Genomic DNA, 22,872 nt, shown 5'->3' with positions numbered 1-22,872 from the left:
AATTGGCAAAGGAGATGCAAAATGTGGTCTTTATATACAGGTGGTCCCTAAAGCAGGTTTCACTGTACAGTCAAACCTGTCTATAGCAACCACCCAAGAGAAACACAAAAAGTGGTCTTTGTAGACAGGTTCCTCTAGTACATGTTTCAATAAGAAACGATTGCCAAAGGAAATTCAAAATGTGCTCTTTATATACAGGTGGTTCCTAAAGCAGGTTTCACTGTACAGTCAAACCTGTCTATAGCGACCGCCCAAGGGAAACACAAAAAGTAGTCTTTGTAGACAGGTTCCTTTGGTATATGTTTCGATAAGAAACAATTGGCAAAGGAAATGCAGAATGTATGAGGTCTTTGTAGACAGGTGGTCCCTAAAGCAGGTTTCACTGTACAGTCAAACCTGTCTATAGCAACCGCCCAAGGGAAACACAAAAAGTGGTCTTTGTAGACAGGTTCCTCTAGTACATGTTTCAATAAGAAACGATTGCCAAAGGAAATTCAAAATGTATGTGGTCTTTGTAGACAGGTGGACCCTAAAGCAGGGTTGACTGTACTATCAAGAGGCAAGTTAATTGGCTCAGTAAATGCTTACCACTTCCCCCTGTTCCTCGTGTTCTTGGTGCCTGTACCTCAGTGTCTTTAAATAGAAGGAAAATTGTTTGTTTGATGCATATTAGAGTGCATTCAATTCAATTTGATCCAAGTTTATTTCCAAATTTGATTTTAAAAAAAGAAAATACAATCAACATGTGTGTGTGTATATAAAAAAAAAAAAAGATTCAAAAGAAACATGTGCTACCCATAATGTTGTGGGAATAACAAAGGCCAACAAAATCATTGAGGTCTGACCAACAATTCTTTCCATTTTATTTACCACATACTAGGGTAGCGATTTGGGAAAAAAAAGGAAAAAAATAATCAGCTATATGCTTGTTGATTATATTGGTTATAATTATGTATGTATATTCATATATGTTTTGTTATGTTTTGTAAAGTCAAAAGCAATATTGAATAAAGATGATTTTATTAAAGAAGAAAAAAAAATGGGGAATAGTTTGTCATCAGTTATCCCGTGACCTTCGCTCGATATGTGACAAATACAAACTAATTATTCCCAAGTCTAGGCTCTCATTTACCACAAAACATTTCACAGTGGCTGACTCGAAAAAATGGAACAGTATTGCACTTTCCATCAGAGAATTGTCCTGTCTTGCCTCTTTCAAACTTCTTCCCTCAGTAGCTTAATACAATTTATACCTATTGTTATGAGTTTACGTATTTCATGTTTCTCGTCACATTTTGACTAGACCTCAACAACTGAACAGTTTATTTGAATTCTGGAACAACTCACCTCCTCGCACAAATTCAGACGCTCCTGTCGATGAAAACGAAAAGCATCACAATTGTTAGGGATAGATTATTCTTATAATAATAAATAATAATAATAGGCATTTTTATAGCGCCTTTTATCTAGAGATTCCATTCCGAGGCGCATTTTTATTATTACCCCGGCTTTAGCCTAGCTGCCATTACAGCGCTCTAGCATTTCAAGGAATTAATTCCCGCCAAATTCCTACCCATTTACATCACCTGGGTTGAGTGTGGCAAATGTAGATCAATGTTTTGCCAAAGGACACTAGTGCACAGTATGACATCAGAAACTATTATGTGATTTAATCCACTATAATGAACTCAGAATATGAAACCCGAGTTCAATGGAGAAAAAAGTAATTGAAAAACAAAGAAATCTTTAGGAGTAAATGATACAAAAAAAAAAAGTGTTTTTATGAAGGCATCTCGCCTTGCACAGGAGGGTGCTGTTGACCATATGGTCTGGAATAGGGCCATGAGAAAAATGAAACGTTGAATCCCATAGCATGGGGAAAGAAACTGATTAGAAGGGATGTTAATGATGACAATCATGAAGATAATGTTGATGATGATGGCAGCAATGATGATGATGATGATGATGAAGATGATGATGATGATGATGATGATGATGATGATGATGATGATGTTGATGGCCGCAATGATGATGGTGATGATGAAGATGATGATGATGGTGATGTTGATGTTAATGATAAAGATGATGATGATGATGATGGTGATGATGATGATGATGTTGATGATGATGATGATCATGAAGATAATGTTGATGATGATGTTGATGATGATGTTGATGATGATGATAGCCGCAATGATGATGGTGATTAAGATGTTGAAGATGTACTTACTTTTCCCTTTGCACCCATCAGAAAGAATTACAATTATATTGGAATGATAAAGCTAGAAACAAACTGCAAATCTAAAATTGAGAAAATATGGCATGCAAAATGAAGGAATATCATTGGCTCCTTAGAAATTAAGGTATGCTAGCCCAATTAACTCCAGCTCCAGCTTGGGCAAAACCAGTATTAGAAATTATGAAATGTCACATTCATTGGTCCTGGTTTATAAGTTGTATGCATATGAGTTTATACCTACCTGGCATTCGGAAAGATTGTGAACCAGAACGTCCAGCAAGGCTGACAAAAAGGCCCTGACCAACAGCATTTATCTCTGCATACAAGAGAAATGAAACAAAACTTCAATTTTCAAAATTAGGTCATTATAAAGGTATATCACCAAATCAACACCTGGGGGGTGTTTCACAAAGATCCTAAGTTGAACTTAACTCCAAGTTAGACTTATACATCATGGAGAGCCATTTTTAGCCTTAAAATAACATATATTCAAAAGCAGAAATTAATACATTCCACTTCAAGAACATGAAACCTCCTTGATAATAGAAAATATGAATGATTTGGATCAACATTTGATAATCTTTAAAATATCTTTAAAACAATATTTTTATAATTCTTAAGTCCAATTTAGAGATAAGTTCAACTTAGGATCTTTGTGAAACACTCCCCTGATCTGCAAATGATACTTATATGATATCACAAAAGGCCCATTACTTTACTGTAAAGAGTTTAAAGAAGGGGTGATATATGTTCAACAACAAAAAGAATATATATATGTTTTAAACAATAAGAAATGTTTTCCTTCAATCCAGTTATACTTGACCAGACCTCAGTCATTTTAAGAGGGAAAGTCAAGTTCTGAGAAGAACAAACAAATTGAAAAATAATTTCTCATTCTTTTTGTCTTTAGGGTGGAAGAATATCATATAAAAACATAGAAAACGATTGGTCTTCAAATTTCCTTTTGAGGGAATAGCAGTATTGTTTAGACCAAAATCTCAAGCTATTTATTTGTTCATTCCCATATAAATATTTTTGTGTACAGCGCAAGTGTCTTCAGGAAGGCAGGGTCATTTTCTCAGGTGCCAAAAATGTAATACAAATTAGAGGAGGAATGATTCTATATTCCTAAGAAAAGGTGACCATGACAGTGCAAAGTAAAAGAAAGCGTTTAGCGGCTTGTAAATCAAAACAGAGAAATGTGACGTTTAATCTTATTATTTTTAAATTCAGTTTTGCATGGTTATATCTATCGCTATGATAAAGACAAAAAATGGCGTCTATTTCATGTTTTATCTTAACAGAATAGTACGGTTCTACATGTTCGCAGACATGGGTTCTGCACAGATAAAGGCAAAGCGTTCTGAGAGAGATAGTTACGACACGTGCACGCATTCACGCTCAAAGGTCGCTTCATGGAGCTCCAAATAGCTCCCTCCCACATACAAACTCTATAGAAGGAAACCATTCTGGTGCTACATGAATTTGACCTCTGAATAAGAGTGACTTCTGTTGATGTCACTATCTGTATACTCCAGCAATGGACATAGGCACTCTAGCCATACTCTAGCCCGTGAAAGGAATTTTCAGCGTACCTGACGTGGAAACTCCTGTAGAAGAAGCAGATGAACCTTGAAATAAAGTATAAAAAAGACGAAAGAAAAGTGATGAAAGAAGTTGGCAATAATCGAGTTGATTGTGTTCAGCCGACTCCTGAATACTCCCACTGCCATTGGCACAGTTGTACAACACTTGCTCAGGCTACAATTGTTCCACGATAACTCCCTACGGTAACCAAATGCTTAACTTCAACCAGGTACCCAATACTCTACCTAACCCTAAATTGAGGAGGCGCGATAGCTCTGTTAGTAGAGCAGTGGTCTCGTGATCCGGTGACCCGGGTATGAAACCAAGTCAATGCGCTTGTGCCCTTTGGTAAGGCATTAATCCTCATTACCACGTCCCTCTGAGAGGACCTAAAGCCGTCGGCTGTCTGGTTGCCTACTTACAAGCATTTATGCTTTCTTAGCAATCAGGTAAAATAACCACCACCACATTCAAACTAAACCTACCAGTAAACCAGAACCCAATTTAGTTTCTCGCCTCAACTTCTGTAATAGTATCTTATATATATATGGTCTTCCTGATAATGAAATTCAGAAGTTGCAAAGAATCTAAAACTCTGCAGCAAGGTTGGTTACTCGAACTCGACTTCATGATCACATCAGCCCAGTTTTAGAAAAACTCCATTGGCTTCCAGTAAAACGACAAATTGATTTTAACATTGGTGTTCTTGTGCATGCAAGAATTAGGCCCCGATTACTTACAACAATTGATAACAAAATATTGCCAGGCAACAAACCTTCGCTCTCAGTCAAGATCCTTGTTAGTTCCCCCCCCCCCTTAATATCAACAAATTACTATGGTGCGAGGTCCTTTTAACTGGCAGCTGCAGAGTTATGGAATAAATTACCTAGTAATCTTAATCAGGTTGACACAGTAGAATAAGAGTCTCTTAAAGACACATTTTTCTGATTGTTAAAATAGTACAATGTTATGACAAAGCAGTTATTCTCTTTTCTTCCTTTATGTCTGCTATTATCCTTCTTTTCTTTTTTTCTGAGCACATAGGAACTTGAATTCATTTTTGTGATATGTGCTGTATAAGAATGGTTTATTATTAGTAGTAGTAGTAATAGTAATGTAACCAAATCTAAACTTAAGTGCCTCAATACAAATTATTTCATTTTTGCATATACCGGTATTACTTGTTGTTAGGTAGGACCGGCCATAATGTTTGTCCTACCTAGCAACAAGTAATGTATGCCATTCACATTCAGACTATTGAAATACAATTATTTGTCACAGGTGAATGAAATAATTTGTATCAACAAGAACTTGATAATCAGGGTGGATTCCCCCTTTCAAATATCCTTACTGTCACTTTCTCTTGTCCTAACCTCCGCAGTTTCTGTATCTGAAATGACAACGAAGAAAGACAGAGAAAAGTAAGAAACAGGGATCAGGCTTCACTTTTTATTACCGGTGGACAATGATTACACGTCCATGGCCAAATTCAACTTTCATGGTCAATTTCAAGTGGACAAATTAAGTAAATTTTCAAAACCCAGAAGGCCCTACACAGTCCTATATTACTGAAAATTATATTTATTAATGTGTTGGAACAAATAAAGAGTTTCCACATCACAGTGATATATATATATATATATCAAATTGAAAATAATTCCCATATGTAGATCGAGCTGTTAACAATTACAACGTTAACGTTTCATAACTTTCACATTCACAATTGTCTGATTTTTTCCACACTTTCTGGTTTCTTTCATCTTGCTTTGCTGTAATGGTTGGATTACCCTTTAGTTGTACCTTAATTAACGGTGTATATACCGCCCTCGTGTATTAACCACACCCCTCTTTTTGGCCCTAAATTTTTTTTTTTTAAATTGCTGACTCTTTTTTTGCCGACTCTGTAGGCAGCAAGCCAGGTCCGTGTTAAAAAAACCCACGCAGGAAGGCCTTTCATTTAACGGCGAGGTGCAGCTGAATGTGTAAGATCATTAATGTAAATTAAAAAACAATAGAGGACCTAGGATAGAACATTGTGGTACGCCATGTAATAGAAGAAAAATTGGAGGAATTATTATAACAAACTACATATTGAGATCTATCAGAAAGATTACTTTCAAACCAAGATGACAGATAAATTTGAGTGTTGTTCTAGTTTCCGAGTGGTGAGTCAACACACCGATTACTGATTTTTGTTTGTGTGTGTACCGTGTATAAGATGCACCCCCTACTTTGAATTTTTTGGGGCGGCAAAAAAATGTGGTTAATACACCGTTAATTACGGTAGTTCCCATAAACCAATATAGTACCCTGTCAATATATTACCTCCTCTTTCTGGTGCCTTTGGTATTGCCTTGAGTGAGAAAGCTTTCTTCAAGTTCTTAAGATTCAACTTGAAAACGCCTGCCAAGAAATAGGGATCAATACATCCATGGTCAAAAGTGCACAAGCTAGGTGTTTTATTATGTGCCATTTAATTGTTTCTTGTTGTCTTATTACTATTTGTTTCCATATTATGTCTACATCCTGAAATAATTTTTGCACTCTTAAAGCCTATCTGCACTAGTTTGGCAGGGATGGATTAGAGCTCCTTGTGTGTTTACTGGCAGGTGGTTATCTCATTGAATCAGTTCTCAATTAACATATAAGTAAAAGGGGACCATGGGGATCAACGGGTACCACTAAGGCTTGTTGGCTTTATAGAGGGCGCCAGTAGCTACAAGTAGTGCAGTGGGGCTTTAATAGAGAAAAGAGTTCATCCAGACAGAAGATGGGAGTTACGCCTGGCTGGAATGCTCCCCAGGGAGTGGAGATTGTGCACACAATGTGTGTGGGCAAGCACTGAATCCAATGACCAGAGTAATAGTATATTTGTAAAGCGCTTAGAGACATTTGTATTAAGCGCTATATACAAATTAAATATTATTATTATTATTATTATACCTGCCAACATTTGAAAATATGAATTAGGAATTTTTAGCACGGTATGCTTTAGAAAATAAGAAATCGCACTTGCAGTGGCAGTGTAACTGGCAGTACGCTGTAAATCTGTACCAAAGAGTGATTACAAATTCGATGCTCAATCATGCGGCCATTCAACGCACACAATATGTGAACTCTCAAATGCGGCACATGATAAAACAAGCTTAATTTGGCTTTAGCATAAAAAAAAAAATATGAAAAAATAGGAATATTCCAGATTATTTGTAAGGTTTGGCAGGTATAGATAGCAGAGGTAAGAAAGTACATGCAAATAGATATTGGCAGAGAAAGAAACACAGGACTAGAAAGGTCTCAGTGCAGCAATCAGCATACTTTTAAATGTAAAAAACAGGTGTATTAAAACATGAATATATGGGCCGCACATACAAAATTGAAAACAGTAACATTTTTAGCCTGAAAGGGCAACCAAGATTTTTTGTTAGTGGGGTTCCCTGGTTTTGGACTCATGATCAGCAAGTATGAGCAAGGTCGACTCGGAATAATGCCAAAAATATATACGTAAAATAAGTAAGCCCTTAGCCTTATGAAACCTATAAGTTGTCAGTGTCACTATAAAAGTGAACACGCGTACATTACGATTATGATTCACACAAATATCTCATCTTAGGTTAACATAGAAGCTGGAACAACTTACCTGTATTTGGAGCTGTATCAAGATAAAAAGAGTAAGAAAACAAATGTAAATGACAATTCTTGCAGGCCAAACTACTAAATTTCTGGTACTAAGGGTAGTGTTTCTTAAGTTCAAGTTTCGCTGACAACCAATTGAGATGTGTGTATGAAATTAAATGCGCGTTCTAATGGGATGTCTGAGAACTATATATATGCCACCACAATTTTGTGAAACAATGCCCAGATTCGATCTCTTCTTTTTTTTCCTGTACTGAACCCTTAACCCTTTTAACTTTAGCTTTGATTAGATATAGAACAAATATAACTTAATATAACATAGACTTCTAGATAGAAGCATATAGTAGGTCACGAGTATTCACAGTATTAGACCCTGGGCCCAGCATTCATTTAGAGCTACAATATGTAGGCCTACAAAGCATTATGATTGGGGTGTATCCGGACGTTCAGCAAAAACTTTTCTAGCTTTTAGCTAACTCCGGGATGCTCAAACACTGAAGCTCAAACACTGGCGCCGCCGGTGTTAGAGCTTCCCGGAGTTAGCTTAGTTTTAGCTAGTCTTCTTGTATTTTGGCTTTGGATTTAAGAAAAATAGACTCTATGCATAAGAATAACCAGATAGAACAATTGCCTCAATAATTTTCAACATAAGTCTTACACAGTTAGGAAATATTGGTTTTAATCTTCTTCAATTATTCGAAATCAACTGCTAATAGTAGATCTATCCCGTATCCGGAATTCCGGATATATCCCGACACACAACGTGTGGCGAACCGATGGGAAGCGGGTGTAAGATTAGCTAGAACCCCAGCCCCACACCTTAGCAGGCACTACTCGCCCAACCGTTGGCGAGCCCATCGGGACGCCCGATGGGCTTCAGAAGATGCTCAGCTGCAGTTTCGACAGTTTGGCCGAAGATAAATAAACCAGTTAAAATATAGGCACATTCAAACTTAAATGCATGCAAATAATTTCATTTCTTTTTTTGTGGCGTTAAATGATCTACTCACAGTGTTTTTTATGGCGTTTTCGATAACCCGCACAAGCTATGTGTTTTCGAATGCCCCGCTTCTATGTAAACAGCAGGCGCATTTAATTTACACGGTGTGCATGGGGTGCACGTGTGTGTCTGCTTGTTGTTGTTGGTGGTGTTGGGTTTATTGGCCACGCCTTCTCTATTATAAACGTGGTAGTCAAAGTTAAACTACCGAAACGTCGTTATCACAAACACCGCGCACCTCCCCGTTTACATACCTGTTTCAGGTTGTTCAGGTTGTTCAACTCCACCCCGAGTTGGTGCCGCTACAACATCAGTGTCTCCAACTTCGTTTTGATTGTGAAATAAGACATGAGATAAAACAAGTCAATTTGCTAATTTAGATTGTTTAGCATGGGCATTGAATGGTTGAACGTGTTGATGTACGTGGTTACTGTTTTTCAATTAGTTGTGGATCGCCGGGGGGGGGGGGGGGCGGGGGCAACGGCACGGCAGCAGTTAATGAAAAAGTTATTTACGTGTTAACTTAGCACACGCATTTCAACGGGATATCGGTGAACTTGTACTTTATTAGCTAGGACGGTTTCGTGATCGAGACGCTGCATGCCAGTTCTTGGATTGAAAAAGCCCCTATGTGAGCCCCCGGTAGCATTGGCAGGCAAGGAGGGGGGGGGGGGGGGTAATCCATAACAACCTTTGTTGTTATTATTATCATCGTCGTCGTAGTTCTCTTTAATTTCCTTTTCTTTTCCTTTATAGATGGTTGACTTGCTAGAATGAGTCGGATTACAAAGACCAATGTTTCATAAAAATTAACACTGACACAATGTTTTTAAGAAATCAATGAACTAAATAAATGAATATTCAAGTGTAAAATTCAGGCATAATTATCTTCTACACGATGCTAAAATCATGTTCTGGAATTCGTTTGTTCATTTGTTTGTATTTCTTAGTGCATCTAAACAACTGACGTATGCCGGGCTTTAAAAGTCAACATTTTAAGAGTCACGTACGCCCTTCCGCTACGTTTACAAAGATAATTCATACGATGTTTCTTTACATGAGTTTCGTATCAATTTCCTATAGTCTGAACTTAAATTGAATAAATGGGAGGGGCTATACTAGTTACCTTGCGGTTTTGGATTGGAGAGACTGAATGATCCCCCTTGCACAGAACCTTTGTACTGAATATTTCCCTTGCCGTTCTCTGTACCATGGAAAAATAATTGGTTAAGATGTTATTTGTTACGAAAAGAAAAATAACATGTACACTTGTATAATTTCTGTTGTATACTTTTTAAAATTTTGTTGGTACTTTATTTATAATAATAATAAATAATAAATGACACTCCTGGCGCAGTTGTGTGAAAATTGTATAGATGTGGGCATACGACCATCAAGTGATTCAATAAAGAAAATAAAATACACATAAGTTAAAGTTTAGCATACTTCAGGACAGAATTTTGAAAATGGAAATAAAAATTTGAACTTTGAACTTTGAAGATACCAGATAAGAGAAGAATGAAAGAGATGTGACAGAACAAGAAGACACCAAAGAGATCTTAAGGAAAAACAGATAGTAAGAATGATAATAATGATAATGATAATAAGGACAATAATAATCATAATAGTAATAGTAATAATATCAATGATTATAATAATGATAATGATAATAACAATGAGGGGAGTTACGATCTGTAGGTGGTACGCCATGGAGGAGTGAACTACATTAATCTTTACGAGACAAAAGAAAAGTGAATGTCCTTTTTATTTTGTAAACCTTTCGATCAAAAACATTTTATTTGTTATGACTTGTCGGTTTAAGATGCATAAATTCAAGACAAGTACAACAAAAATAGCCTAATTGTTTTCCCTATGACTGGCATCCTCATGATGTATCGTTATTTATTGGGGATTTAAGAATACAAGGTGTAAACACACTTAAAGACACAACAACTGTTTTCCTCAACCTGTAGGAAATCAACTTACCATACTTAAATGCTTACGTCTAAGCGATACTTTGCGAAATGTCAAAACGTTAAACGAAAGAAGACACATCATAATTAATAATATAAAACTATATTATGCTTATGCATAACTATTTCAGTAAACCGACACACATAGTTACGCACTATCATAATTTATGAAGAAGTCGAAAATTAGAAAAATTCTCCCGAAATAAACAGAAGTGGAAGCCCTCTTTTGGGAGAGTCGAACTTGGGAACAGCCTTCGTTTGAGGTTTAGCACCTGGGGTTTAGAAACCACGCTCAGAATAGTTGAATCTACCCTCAAGAGAGTAATCCAACCACTACTCTTGAAGCTGTAAGTTGGAGTGGAATCAACTCCAAAATGAAGTGATCCCGACTAATAATTACTCCTTTAAAAAGATTTGCCACTCCCATGTATGCATAAAAATAACCTAGAGTAACATTCTACACCGCCCCCCCTAATTTACGGCAGCCTAGTGCATGAAGTAGTATCAAATTACGTACGATATATAAATGAAGAGGCTATACAAAATGTTTACAGACTAAAAAGAAAAGTAGCAAATAACGATTCCTGTCCTACTTAATTCAACCCGTTTACATACCTGGTTCAGGTTGTTCAGGTTGTTCAACTCCACCCCGAGTTGGTGCCTCTACAACATCAGTGTCTCCAACTTCGTTTTGATTGATGTGAAATAAAACATGAGAAATACAAGTCAATTAGTATTAATTTAGCTTGTTTAGCATGGGCATATTGTTTGCTGTCGTTGTTGTTGTTGTTGTTTACTTTCTGTTTTTCAATTAGTTGTGGATCGCAGGAGAGACTTGCTCCACCGGCAAAACCCAATCTGGTAACCGAGTCTGGAATTAAAAAGCCCCTATGTGAGCCCCCGGTTGCATTGTCAGACCAAGAAAAAAAGAGGGGCATGTGATTATTTTTGTTTTTGATTTGGTTGTCTAAGATGGGGGAATCCATATTTTTTGTTGTTGTTGTTATTGTTGTCATCATCGTCGTATTTCCTGTTTTTCTGTTTTTGTTTTCGTTTAAGAGGGTTGAATTGATAAAATAAACCGGGTATCAAACACCAATGTCGCATAAACACTCAAATAACACTAATAAACAATTTGTTTAAAGAAATCAATTAACTTTATAAATACAAAAATAAAAAATATAACCCCCCCCCCCCCCAATTAGTGATCTTTAATAACTTTACCAGGTACCTGCACTGACAACCGAACTGTTCAGGGATAGGTACAAATCTATCGAGTTCTGATATTCTGGATTATAATGATGAAGGAAAGTTTAATTAGATAAACCTTAAAAAGCTGCAAATAAGATGATATCTCCCAAACTGATTTTCGTTGAAAATATTGAAATACTAAAAATAAAGGTGATAGGAAATTTGAGCGAGATCAATACGTGCAGAACCGTTTTACATTTGTGCTCTCGAGAAATGTGAGGTCAAGCCATTTTTCTCAAAATATTCGGTTTATAATATATTTATATATATATATATATATATACATTCCTAAATACTTGTTTTATATTTTGATAGCCTAAAAACGTCTACCTCCTACAAGAAATACAATCAGGAATTAATTTAATCTAATTTCACTGGAAATGGAATTCCATTACGATAATTAAAAGAAAAAAGCTCCATGGGCCCACGCCTTTCACCACTTATACAACGATGATTCTTTATTCGAGTTTCGAATTTCCTATAGTCTGACTCTGAACAAAAATTGAACAAATGGGAGGAGCTAATTACCTTGTGGTTTTGGATTGGAGAGACTGAATGATCCCCCTTTCACTGAACCGCTGTACCGAATGCTTCCCTTGCCGTTCTCTGTACCATGGAAAAATAATTGGTTTAGAGAGCATATAAGAGAAGAATGAAACAGATGTTTGTTTGTTTGTTTGTTTATTTAAGAGATCTTGAGAAAAATATTTTTCCGAGAGAGTTTACAATAATGAAAATAATAATAATAATAATGATTAAGTAATAAAATGATAGTAATGAAAATAATAATAATGATAATAAAAACATTATAATAATAACGATGAAAATGATAATGATAATAATATTTATAATGATAACGATTCATTTAAGAATCAAGCATCTTTTTATTAAATACAAAGCACACGAAACAAAAATACTCGAACAGAGAGAACATTATTTTTACAAAGCTCATAGGCTTATATATTAAATACTATCAAAGAGGAATGTTACGACAAAGTAGAAAAGATGTGTTTTCAAACACTTCTTGAAAGAGTATGGTAGTTCTTTCATACAGAGGCCCAAGAGTTCCAGATTGTGAAGGGCAATAACTTAATAAGCCCTATCATCTGTTATAAGTATTGGTTCGGGAGATGGTTAGTGTCACTGTGGTGGCCGAACGTGAATTGTACGTGGATGCAGGCGCAGATCCAGGATTTCTTAGGGGGAGGCCCAAATTTGAAATCTATTTTTTTCCTTCTTCTATTTTGACCCCGAAAATTTGAAAATCGCGCCGGCCGATAGTGAGCGCTTAAACAAAAAAACTAACCACAACCCCCCCCCCCCTTCTTAAGCAAAAAAGAAAAGGTAATTTTCTGGTCACAATTTTTTTTGCCCGTCTTTTGGGGGGGGGCCAGGAAGGGGAAGGCAAGGCCCGCTCACCCCCCCCCCCCCCTCCTGGATCCGCGCATCCGTGGATGTGTGGGCAGAGAGTAGATCATCGAGGTGATTGATTGATTGATTGATTTTTATTCGACAAGCTTCCAACATACAACAATATACAATAATAACAGATCAAAAATAAGTTAGCTTGAACAGGATAACCCACGAAAGCTCGAGAGCTTATTTCCAGTGGGGTACCTTACAGACATGTATAAAATTAATAAGTTAAAATAGTAATAAAAACCTACTTTGGAGCCTATTCCACTATAAGGAAAGTGAAATTAACTAAAAAATGAAGTGATCCCAATTAACACTTACTCCTTAAAATAATGGATTGCCACTCCCCTAATATGCATGAAGATTACTTAGGGTAACATAGTGAGACGCGAGGGCTCAGTGGTAGAGCAGTAGTACGATACACACATGTAGACGCTATAATAACATTTTACAAACTAAAAAGAAAAGTATAAAATAATGATTCATGTCTTACTTGATTCACCACTTTCACATACCTTGTTCAATTTGTCCACCCCGAGTAGGTGCCTCTACAACATCCGTATTTCCAACTTCGGCTTGATTGTGAAATAAACAATAGAAGTACAAGGTAATCACCCTTTAGTGTGAACATTAGTTCTTTCGTTACTGTATTACGATCGGTGGTCGATCCGGTAGAGATGGGGGAGGGGGGGGGGGGGGCTCTGCTCCCTGGTAACATTTAATCTGGCATAATTAAGCCCCCGATAGCAAAATTAGATCAAAATTTGGTTCCTCATGACTTTTTATTTCGATTTGTCTCAGAAAAAGAGAGCGATCGAGAATTTTGTTTACAATTTGTTAGCTTGTTTGTTTATTTGTTCGTTTTGCTTGCTTTTGAAGCAAAACATTATTATTCCCCTTATATAGCTATGGGCCATAACTTATAGGTTCTTTTCTTCGTCTTTTATTCTTTGTAGATGAAATTGACAGAATGTTAATATTGAAATAGAGTATGTAAAATTTGCTACCTTATAATGTGCTCAACACATCGAATCGATACTTACCAGCTGGCTCACTCTTTTCCGCGGGAACAAGCCTAAAAGGTTTACTTTGTTTACTTAATCTGCTTGCAAAGATTCCCTTCAGATTCAGCGTAGGTGCTGCATAAATAGCAAAAAAAGAAGAAAAAGATTAATAAGCAAATTTCTCGAAGTGGAATTACTTTAGGCATTTTGCTGGTTAGATAGTATCCTTTCCTTGTTTCAAGTGGTTTTCGGTTTATCCTAATATCCATTGCACATTGCGTTATCAATATTTAAATTATACTACTAATTTTGTTTAACAAGGGCAGCTTCATCAGCTTCACTGCTGTTCTTCCTGAGGGCCCTGCCATTATTATTACCACAGTAATTACCAAGTACCCATCTACACCTGGGTGGAGAGTGGTAAATGTGGATTTATGTCTTGCCAAAGGATGTTGGTCCCGGGCTGGGGTTCAAAACCTCCACCCGGCTTGGATTGAGAGCCAAGTGAATGAACCGCTATACCACGACACCTTCATAATTAGTCTTGCCATAGGGTGTTAGTGCCGGGCTGGGATTGGAACCCTAAACCCTTGGATTGAGAGCCAAGTTAATGAACCGCTATACCACCACACTTCCATGATTCAACCATTTTGTGTAAAATCACCGATGGAGGATTTTACATGATTGTATGTGCAATCTGCCGGTTCGTTTATAATTGTTCATGCATTTGCTTTTTGGAGGAAGATAAAAGATTGTGCCACTTTGTTGAAATGAATTTGCAGCTATATATCTGAGATGGAACCAATTACATTTGCCTTTATTGTTTTGTTTAATTCATAATTCATTCTTAATAATGAATGAATGAATGAACGTACGTATGATAATAGCAGATAAAAAATGTGACAAAGAAAAGAATACTTTTCAAAATGATATGCGAACAACATGCGTCAATTGCCTGGAATTGTGTCACGCCGCTTGAGTCCACGGAATGTACAGCATTAACTTTTCCAATATTAATCGCCGAAGGGACATCAAAATACAAAATTAAGACTAAATAATTCTTTCCATAATCATCCTCGAATATTGGTAAAATCATCCGTCAACGGTTAATCTGAAACAGTCCAAAACATCATCGACTATCAATTCAGGTATTGTCAGCCAGGCCCACTGACATTTACTTTGAGGAGATAATTTTTACTAATTTGTATTTTGCATTTTTGTATTCTTACACATTTCTTTAGAATTGGTATGATCATGTCAACTAGTGTTGTGCAATGATACGCACTTCCAATTATCCTAGTAACGCATTTCACCAAAATCAATTTTGAGATCATTACGCAAGTAACGTTACATACCTTTATTTAGTATGTTGAATAAATCGAGTCATCTGATTGGTCGAAATTGGGGGTCGTGATTTTAGCCATGCCCGCCTAACGGTCAATAGTTTATGAGAAAGATGCCCGTTGCCCCAGGTAACGGGCCGCATAAATAATTTTTGCTGAGATCCCCATTGGTTTACATGTAAAAGTTTCAATGCAATGTGTGTGCGCTTCCCGAATGATCGTAACATTCAGGCAACTTTACAGCGAAGATTTACAGACAGTGTCTCAGATTTTCTGTGATGTTTTAACCAGTCTTTACTCAAGAAAATTTTAAGGTAAAAATGTTTTGTAGATTTTGTGTGAACTTGATTGGACTGCTTTAATATTCGAAGCAAAGCTGTTTCTATACCGGCTCTCGGGGACGTTACATCCTGCTATGACTCCGAGGCACACTGTGGCGCTTGTGCCTTATAGAAACAGCGATGCCTCTCATAGCAGTAAATATATCTATAATAACACATGTAAAGACTATAATGTACAATTTACCTGGTGCAGGTGTTGGTGCAGGTGGTTGACGTGTTCGCTCTGTTGGTACATCGGTGTCGCCTGTAAAAACGTAAAGAAAATGATGAAAGAATCGATTTTTTTTTTAAAAGGGAGATAATAAAAAAGCTCTTGAATGGAAAAAAAGAGTTTTTTTAAGAATAAATGGAATAATCTCCATATTGACGTCACTGTCCTTAACTGTAAATAACAAGCAATGAACAGAAACAAACATACTGACACGCATACTCACACGCACACACACACGTACACGTACACACGCGCAAAAGCGCACCTACAACCAGGGAGGTGAGACTTTAAACTCACATGCCCTGCTACAACCACTCACATTCACACATAGAGTACAGTATACGAATCATTACATAAGAAGGTGGACAAGCTTGATTTCAAAAAATGAACAGTATGCATAATGCATCTACTACTCTTCTTGTACGACAGGGTTAGATTATAACCGATGCCTTTCAACTTCGCTATGTATCCGAAGGATCCCAACATCAAACGTACTTTGTGAATTTACTTTGTTTACGATGTCACTCACGAAAGGTTGCGTCAGATATTACGCCAGTCGCTAACACAGACACAAATGACACCTTGTGTGCAATGGAGATGAAATAAGACTTCCTTTTCTATAGACGTCTTTTTGTCTCGAGAAAACTTAATTTATTCTTACCTCTAGCAGGAGGAGGGGCACCTAAGACGAAGCCACGCCCAGAAGGCTTATCTCCCACCACGATGTTTCCTTTGGGTGCTAAACCATCAGGATTAATAAAGGACAAATATACACTCAGAGAAATGGAGAAGAAAGTGGACACTATTTTAGAATTAAGACTTTGAAATAAATCTCTTTGAGATGATTATGCAATTGGAATCATACCACTCATGCATGAGTGAGCATGGTTATTTAACACTTAATGAGTGTCTGAAAGAAACTTGCAGAAACTGGGCATCTGGCCATTCAAAAAAAGTGTCAACTTAATTAATTTTGTTTTACTGATATCTACTAAAATTCCATTTTTTAGCTATCCATCTTTTTAACTTGCCATCATTTCTTTCTTTACGAAATCGCAATTCGGAATTAAAACAGGTATACCCCTCCTTAAATGTCACCTTTAACTTATATTTTAGCCATGACTATTAATAACCATCAAGTCATTTTGATAGGGATGTAGAGTCAAATCAAATGATTCGCAGAAAACGCACACGTGACCACTATATCCCAATTAACGCGTTTAATCAAACTCAATTCTGGGGATCACTACGTGGTTAACACTAACAACTGTAAAGACTAAAATAATACCTGGTGCTTATGTTGGTGCTATGACTCCGAGGCACACTGGGGCGCTTGTGCCTTTTAGAAACAGCGATGCCTCTCATAGCAGTAAATATATCTATAATAACACATGTAAAGACTATAATATACAATTTACCTGGTGCAGGTGTTGGTGCAGGTGGTTGACGTGTTCGCTCTGTTGGTACATCGGTGTCGCCTGCCAAAAACGTAAGGAAAATTCTTCAGTTCAGTTTAGTTTAGTTTATTCAATTCATCTTTAAAAACAATTTTTACAAAGGTAAACACATGCAATTTCATGTAAAATATTATACATTAATTTGGATAACATATACATGTAAAAATCAATTGATAAAAAAACAGAATAAGGCACAGCTGTATTAAAACAAAAAATTTAAAAAAAGGAAATTTTGTCTGGACAGCTTCCTATCAAATAAGATTTAATAAATATAGTAAGTAAACAAGTAGCAATTTCAAATTATGAAGGAACTACTATTTTTAAAATAGAATTAAAAAACAGCCTTTGAATGGCAAAACCAGAAGGTTTTTAAAGAATGCAAACAATGTTATGAAAACTGAACGATCAGTTACTTTCCTCATCAGTTGGACCTGAAAATCTATCTGACGACTGTAAAACATTAACACCATAAAACACACACGCACGCACGCGCGAACACACACGCATCCACTCCCGCACAAACACAACCACTTGCAACCCAGTCCCACCTTCCGTAGAGTTTAATTGGTTTGAATAGTTAAAATAACAATTCAGACAAGTTTGATATTCAACAAGATTGGCACGCATAATGCATCCTCTACTCTACTTGCACTTTAGAGTTTGATTATACCCTAAGCACAAGACGAGTCGTCACTTTCAATGTCTTATTAATTGATCTTTTGAATCAAAAGGATCCCAACATGAAACGCATTTATTGTGCATTATTTTACTCTGTGTACGATATCACTCTAAAAATGGCGCGTCAGGTATTACGCCAGTCGCTGATGTAGACCAACGTCCACATATGACGCCTTGTGTGCAATGGAGATGAAATAAGACTTCCTTTTCTATAGAAGTCTTTTTGTCTCGAGAAAACTAAATTTATTCTTACCTCTAGCAGGAGGAGGGGCACCTAAGACGAAGCCACGCCCAGAAGGCTTATCTCCCACCACGATGTTTCCTTTGGGTGCTAAACCATCAGAATTAATAAAGAACAAATATACACTCAGAGAAAAGAAGAAGAAAGTGGACACTATTTTAGAATTAAGATTTTGAAATAAATATATTTGATATTGACGTATCTTTACTATAAAAATAAGATTAATTCTCTTTGAGATGATATGCAATTGGAATCATACTACTCACGCATGAGTGAGCATGGTCATTTAACACTTAACCCCAAAAAGGCTGGGCTATTTGAGGTCTTGATGCGGCCGGAAGGCATTAAGGCCCTCCCCCACCCCCCTAAGTTCTCGGCCGTGAAACGGCCGATCGCCGCGAAAATTTGCACGCATGTCAAGTGAAGTGTTTAGAATACCATGGTAATTAATTTGTTTGAAAAATTCACTCATTTGCATATTTATGGTAATTTATGCAAATAGGGTCATAAAATTCACCGTTTTACCCATAAATCTTATATTCTTTATATTTAAGCATTCTTTTTCACATGTATTTGTAAGACCTTTTGAAACAATAATACGACAAAAAATTTGGAAGAGCTAGGTTATTCCTCATGTTATCTCTTGTTTTGATAATTATTTATGTTTGTTTTTTCAACTTTAGTATTTTATTGCTTGGGGGGAGGGCCATTATGCCCCCCCCCCCCCTGGCCTTATTAGGGTTAAAGAGTCTCTGACAGAAACTTGCAGAAACGGGGCATCTGACCTTTCAAAAAAGAGAGTCAATTTTTTTTTTTTTTTTTTTACTGATATCTACTTAAATGCAATTTTCTAGTTATCTATTTTTTTAACTTGCCATCATTTCTTTCTTTACGAAATCGCAATTCGGAATTGAAACAGGTATACCCCTCCTTAAAAAGACACCTTTAACTTATATTTTAGCCATGACTATTAATAATAATCAAGTCATTTTAATAGGGATGTAGAATCAAATGATTCGCAGAAAACGCCCACGTGACCACATTATCCCAAGTAACGCGTTTTATCAAACTCAATTCTGGGGATCACTACGTAGTTAACACTAACAACTGTAAAGACTCAAATAATACCTGGTGCTTCTGTTGGTGCTGGCGGTGCACGAGTTGGCGGTGCTTGCACGTCTGTATCGCCTGCCAGAAATGTAAGGAAAGAAGGAATTACTTTTTTTGATAGAAAATTAACAAACAGCCTTTTAATGGCAAAACGAGAAGGTTTTTAACGAATGCAAACAATTTTATGGCAACCGACGATCAGTAACTTATTAATACATCTTTTGAATCCAAAGGAGCCCATAATTATTGTGCATTAACTTTGTGTACGATGTCAGGGATGTCACTCTCAAAATGGCGCGTCAGGTTTTGCGCCAACCGCTTTAAACTTCGGGGAAAACAACAAATCCTTGTTTCTTGGTTTGTTTCTTTTATTCATCCGTCGTTCAGGAATTATCAACTTCCGGAAAGAAAGAACAAAAATCATAAACATTTTTGTTTCTGGGTTTACTTCTTTGCTTCATACCTCGTACAGGAGGGGTCATCATGACAGTATCCCCACGGGGGTTCTCCGGTGGCACGATCACTCCTACACCTGGAGCTGTTTTGAGAAACAACGGACAAGATTAGTATAATCTAAAAATATCTTTCGAAATAGAGGATGAGAATGATGGAGCATCTTGCACGTCGTGATGGGGATCACATAAATCATCATTTTCCCTTTATCAGTGCCAGTGGAATAAAGAAAACAAAAACTATAAGGTTTGATTCATAAAATGTAATTGATACATTTTTGTTGTAATAACGACAATAATTCATTCGAGTTTCGATTTATTCTCGAACATGTTTAACTTCAACGTGAAATTTTGGATTCAAATTTAGGATTATTGACTTGCCCGGGACGTAAGTGCCGGTCTGAGATTCGAACCCTCATCCCTTGGATTGAGAGTCAAGTGAATAAACCGCTAATCTCCACGGAGCCGTAGAGAGTACTATGAAGTGTATTACCAGCGAAGTCAACATTTACATGACTTTCTGGAGAAACCTATGCGATTGTGCCGACAAAATGGATGGATATAATAGAGTTGTGATAGGCTTGTATTGGACCAAGGGCTTCTTCAGACCTCAAAGGAAAATCCAACCCGAATCATGTTGCAGGCTCGTGAAAGTTTGAACGAAATCGTACAAACAATGAGAAAGTTACGAGTTTTTGAAAGTCGTAATCACTTTACGTATGGCGGAACGTATGGGCTCTTCAAATTGGCTTAAACGATATGTCACTGTGATACATTTGTAGACAACTATTTTTTTCCAACATACAAGTTGTTACTAGTTTGCGCTTTGTCAATTTTCAAAATGTATGCCTCAGGAGGGTCTTTTATTTTAAAAGGACCTATACTATTTTGCTCTCCGTAATACGTATATCCATAATCCATGGTACACGTGTACGTAAATTTTGAGTAGTACTTCAACGGAGGAGGAACTATGGAGATTTAAAAAAAAAAATATTAATAATGTATTTGTAAACGCGAAGAACGGGGGTGTTGTCCGCCAAACTGTCACTGTTCTATTTCTCTATTTTCCCCTTTTCATACAACTCGATACAAAGGCTGGATTGCGTTTTGCCGCTGTCAATATTACTTTTTGAGCACATCGGACAAGATGGTTTATCCCTGGAGTGTATTTTTTTCTTCAGATAAATAAATACCCTTTCATTCTCGAGCTAGTGAAGACTCTACTATAATTGTCAATCTATAATACCTACCATCGAAGAGACTTGGGTCTTCGGTTGGATCTATAAGGATAATGAAACAGAGATAAACAGTTACCATGGTTGCTCGAGGATTGACTTTCAATCCTCTCACATATCATCTGCTATATATGCTTGTTGAATCTAATACATGAAACTAACTCATTACAAATAGTCGGGGTATTTCTTACTTCCTTTGTATCTAAGTGTTTTGTCTTAGCTTTTTTCCCTTGAAATCTTTGTCTGTATATATTTTGATAATCAAAATTAACAGATTAATGGAATTAATGCAAATTAAAACATACGAAATTGTGCGATGCCAAATTTAAGTATTATCATTTTGATAGTTATATCAGTTAAATACATGAAATCGCAAGGACTTTTGAAAAGTTATCTCAAGGGAAATTTTATTTCAATACCTAAAAATACATTTATATCACAAAGAAATCAGATTCGGATCAATAAATTTGTCATTGTAATGTTGGCATTAAAAGGTAATTGAAGTAGCAGCAGTTTTTGTTGCTGATATTTTGTTCTTGTTTGTAGTAGTAGTAGTGGTAGTAGTAGTAGTAGTAGTAGTAGTGGTAGAAGAAGAAAAAGGAAAGGAAGAAGAGGAAGTACTATTATTATTATTAGAAGTAGTAGCAGCAGTAGTAGTAAATGTTGTTTTGTTGTAGTTTGAAGTAGTAGTGGCAGCAGTGGTAGAAGAATAATAATAATAAGAAGTAGTAGTAGTAGTAGTGGTAGAAGTGATCGTCGTCGTCGTGGTAGTAGTAGTAATATATGCACTACTCAGATTTTCTTTAACTTTTAGTAGATTGTTTAGAAGATTATTCCTAAGATCAATGTAGTGGAATGAAATAGTTTGCAACTGTTTTCATAGGTTAACTGGTATTTTTACCAGACTAATCCATGTCATGACCATGATCACTATTTATTTATTATTAAACTTACCGGGTACCACTGGAGGGGCAGTAGGTACGATGAAAACCTCGCCTTTGACGGGATCTTGAAAAGAAAATTTTAAATGGAATTGGTGAGACTTACATGCCATTTCCTCCGCGTAAGAACTTTCTGAAAAGGAAGGCTTTTCAAATGCCCTCATTTTCGAAATAATTATGACAAGTAAGAGCTAAAGGTTTTGAACCACAACTTTGATCCCACATGTTTGTGTATTCCATGAAACAAATTTCTGTTTACTGTACATGTGACACTTAGTAAAACTGGGCCAATTTCTTATCATTTTGATGATTCCTAAACCTCACGGTATACACCAATACTTATTTGCTACACGATGACCCTTTCCAAATCGCTTCTTGCACAATGCAATCGCATGAATAGAACTCAACTCATTCTTTAAACAAATGTTTAAGCCTCTTAAACAATCTTGGGGCAAGGAGAACCTGGTTAATGATCCTTCTATAATCAAACATGTAAGAAAAAAATTAAAAATACTTACCTATATTTGGGACGACTGCATTTAAAAGAGAAAGGGGAAAACAAATCGATAAATATACCACTCTGTTAGTATGTCTTCTAGAACTCTACAAAAGAGGTGAGGCACGTGGTGAAATATAAAGCATATCCCTTAAAGCATAAATGTTTTCTCTGTTCTTATCCGTAGTAAAACACTCTTAAATCATGTTAATAGACCTACCTGCTTTAGTACAAGCAAAGGAAAAAAATAAAACGTAAAAAGGT

General features: G+C 36.5%; 1 protein-coding gene and 1 long non-coding RNA gene across 2 annotated transcripts; both read right to left on the bottom strand.

Moving 5' to 3' along the window:
- Nucleotides 1–529: 529 nt before the first annotated feature.
- Nucleotides 530–10,169, bottom strand: LOC105444822. The gene is made up of 9 exons (XM_030995866.1): nucleotides 10,149–10,169; nucleotides 8,470–8,530; nucleotides 7,464–7,475; nucleotides 6,152–6,229; nucleotides 5,178–5,216; nucleotides 3,835–3,870; nucleotides 2,481–2,555; nucleotides 1,348–1,371; nucleotides 530–633 (listed from the first exon to the last, which is right to left on the bottom strand). The coding sequence occupies exons 1-9, from the start codon at nucleotides 10,167–10,169 to the stop codon at nucleotides 530–532; spliced, it is 450 nt and encodes a 149-aa protein (XP_030851726.1).
- A 3,979-nt stretch (nucleotides 10,170–14,148) lies between these two features.
- LOC115928436 lies at nucleotides 14,149–18,562 on the bottom strand. Its single transcript, XR_004066055.1, has 5 exons — nucleotides 18,387–18,562; nucleotides 17,417–17,476; nucleotides 16,660–16,737; nucleotides 15,972–16,031; nucleotides 14,149–14,238 (listed from the first exon to the last, which is right to left on the bottom strand). It is a non-coding gene; the product is annotated as an uncharacterized LOC115928436 (long non-coding RNA).
- Nucleotides 18,563–22,872: the final 4,310 nt, after the last annotated feature.

The sequence above is a fragment of the Strongylocentrotus purpuratus genome, unplaced genomic scaffold, assembly GCF_000002235.5.
Source record: "Strongylocentrotus purpuratus isolate Spur 01 unplaced genomic scaffold, Spur_5.0 spur5_scaffold_3, whole genome shotgun sequence".
Lineage (NCBI taxonomy): Eukaryota > Metazoa > Echinodermata > Echinoidea > Camarodonta > Strongylocentrotidae > Strongylocentrotus > Strongylocentrotus purpuratus.
Note: the sequence above shows the minus strand (reverse complement) of the source record. Positions and strands in the feature narration are given on the sequence as shown.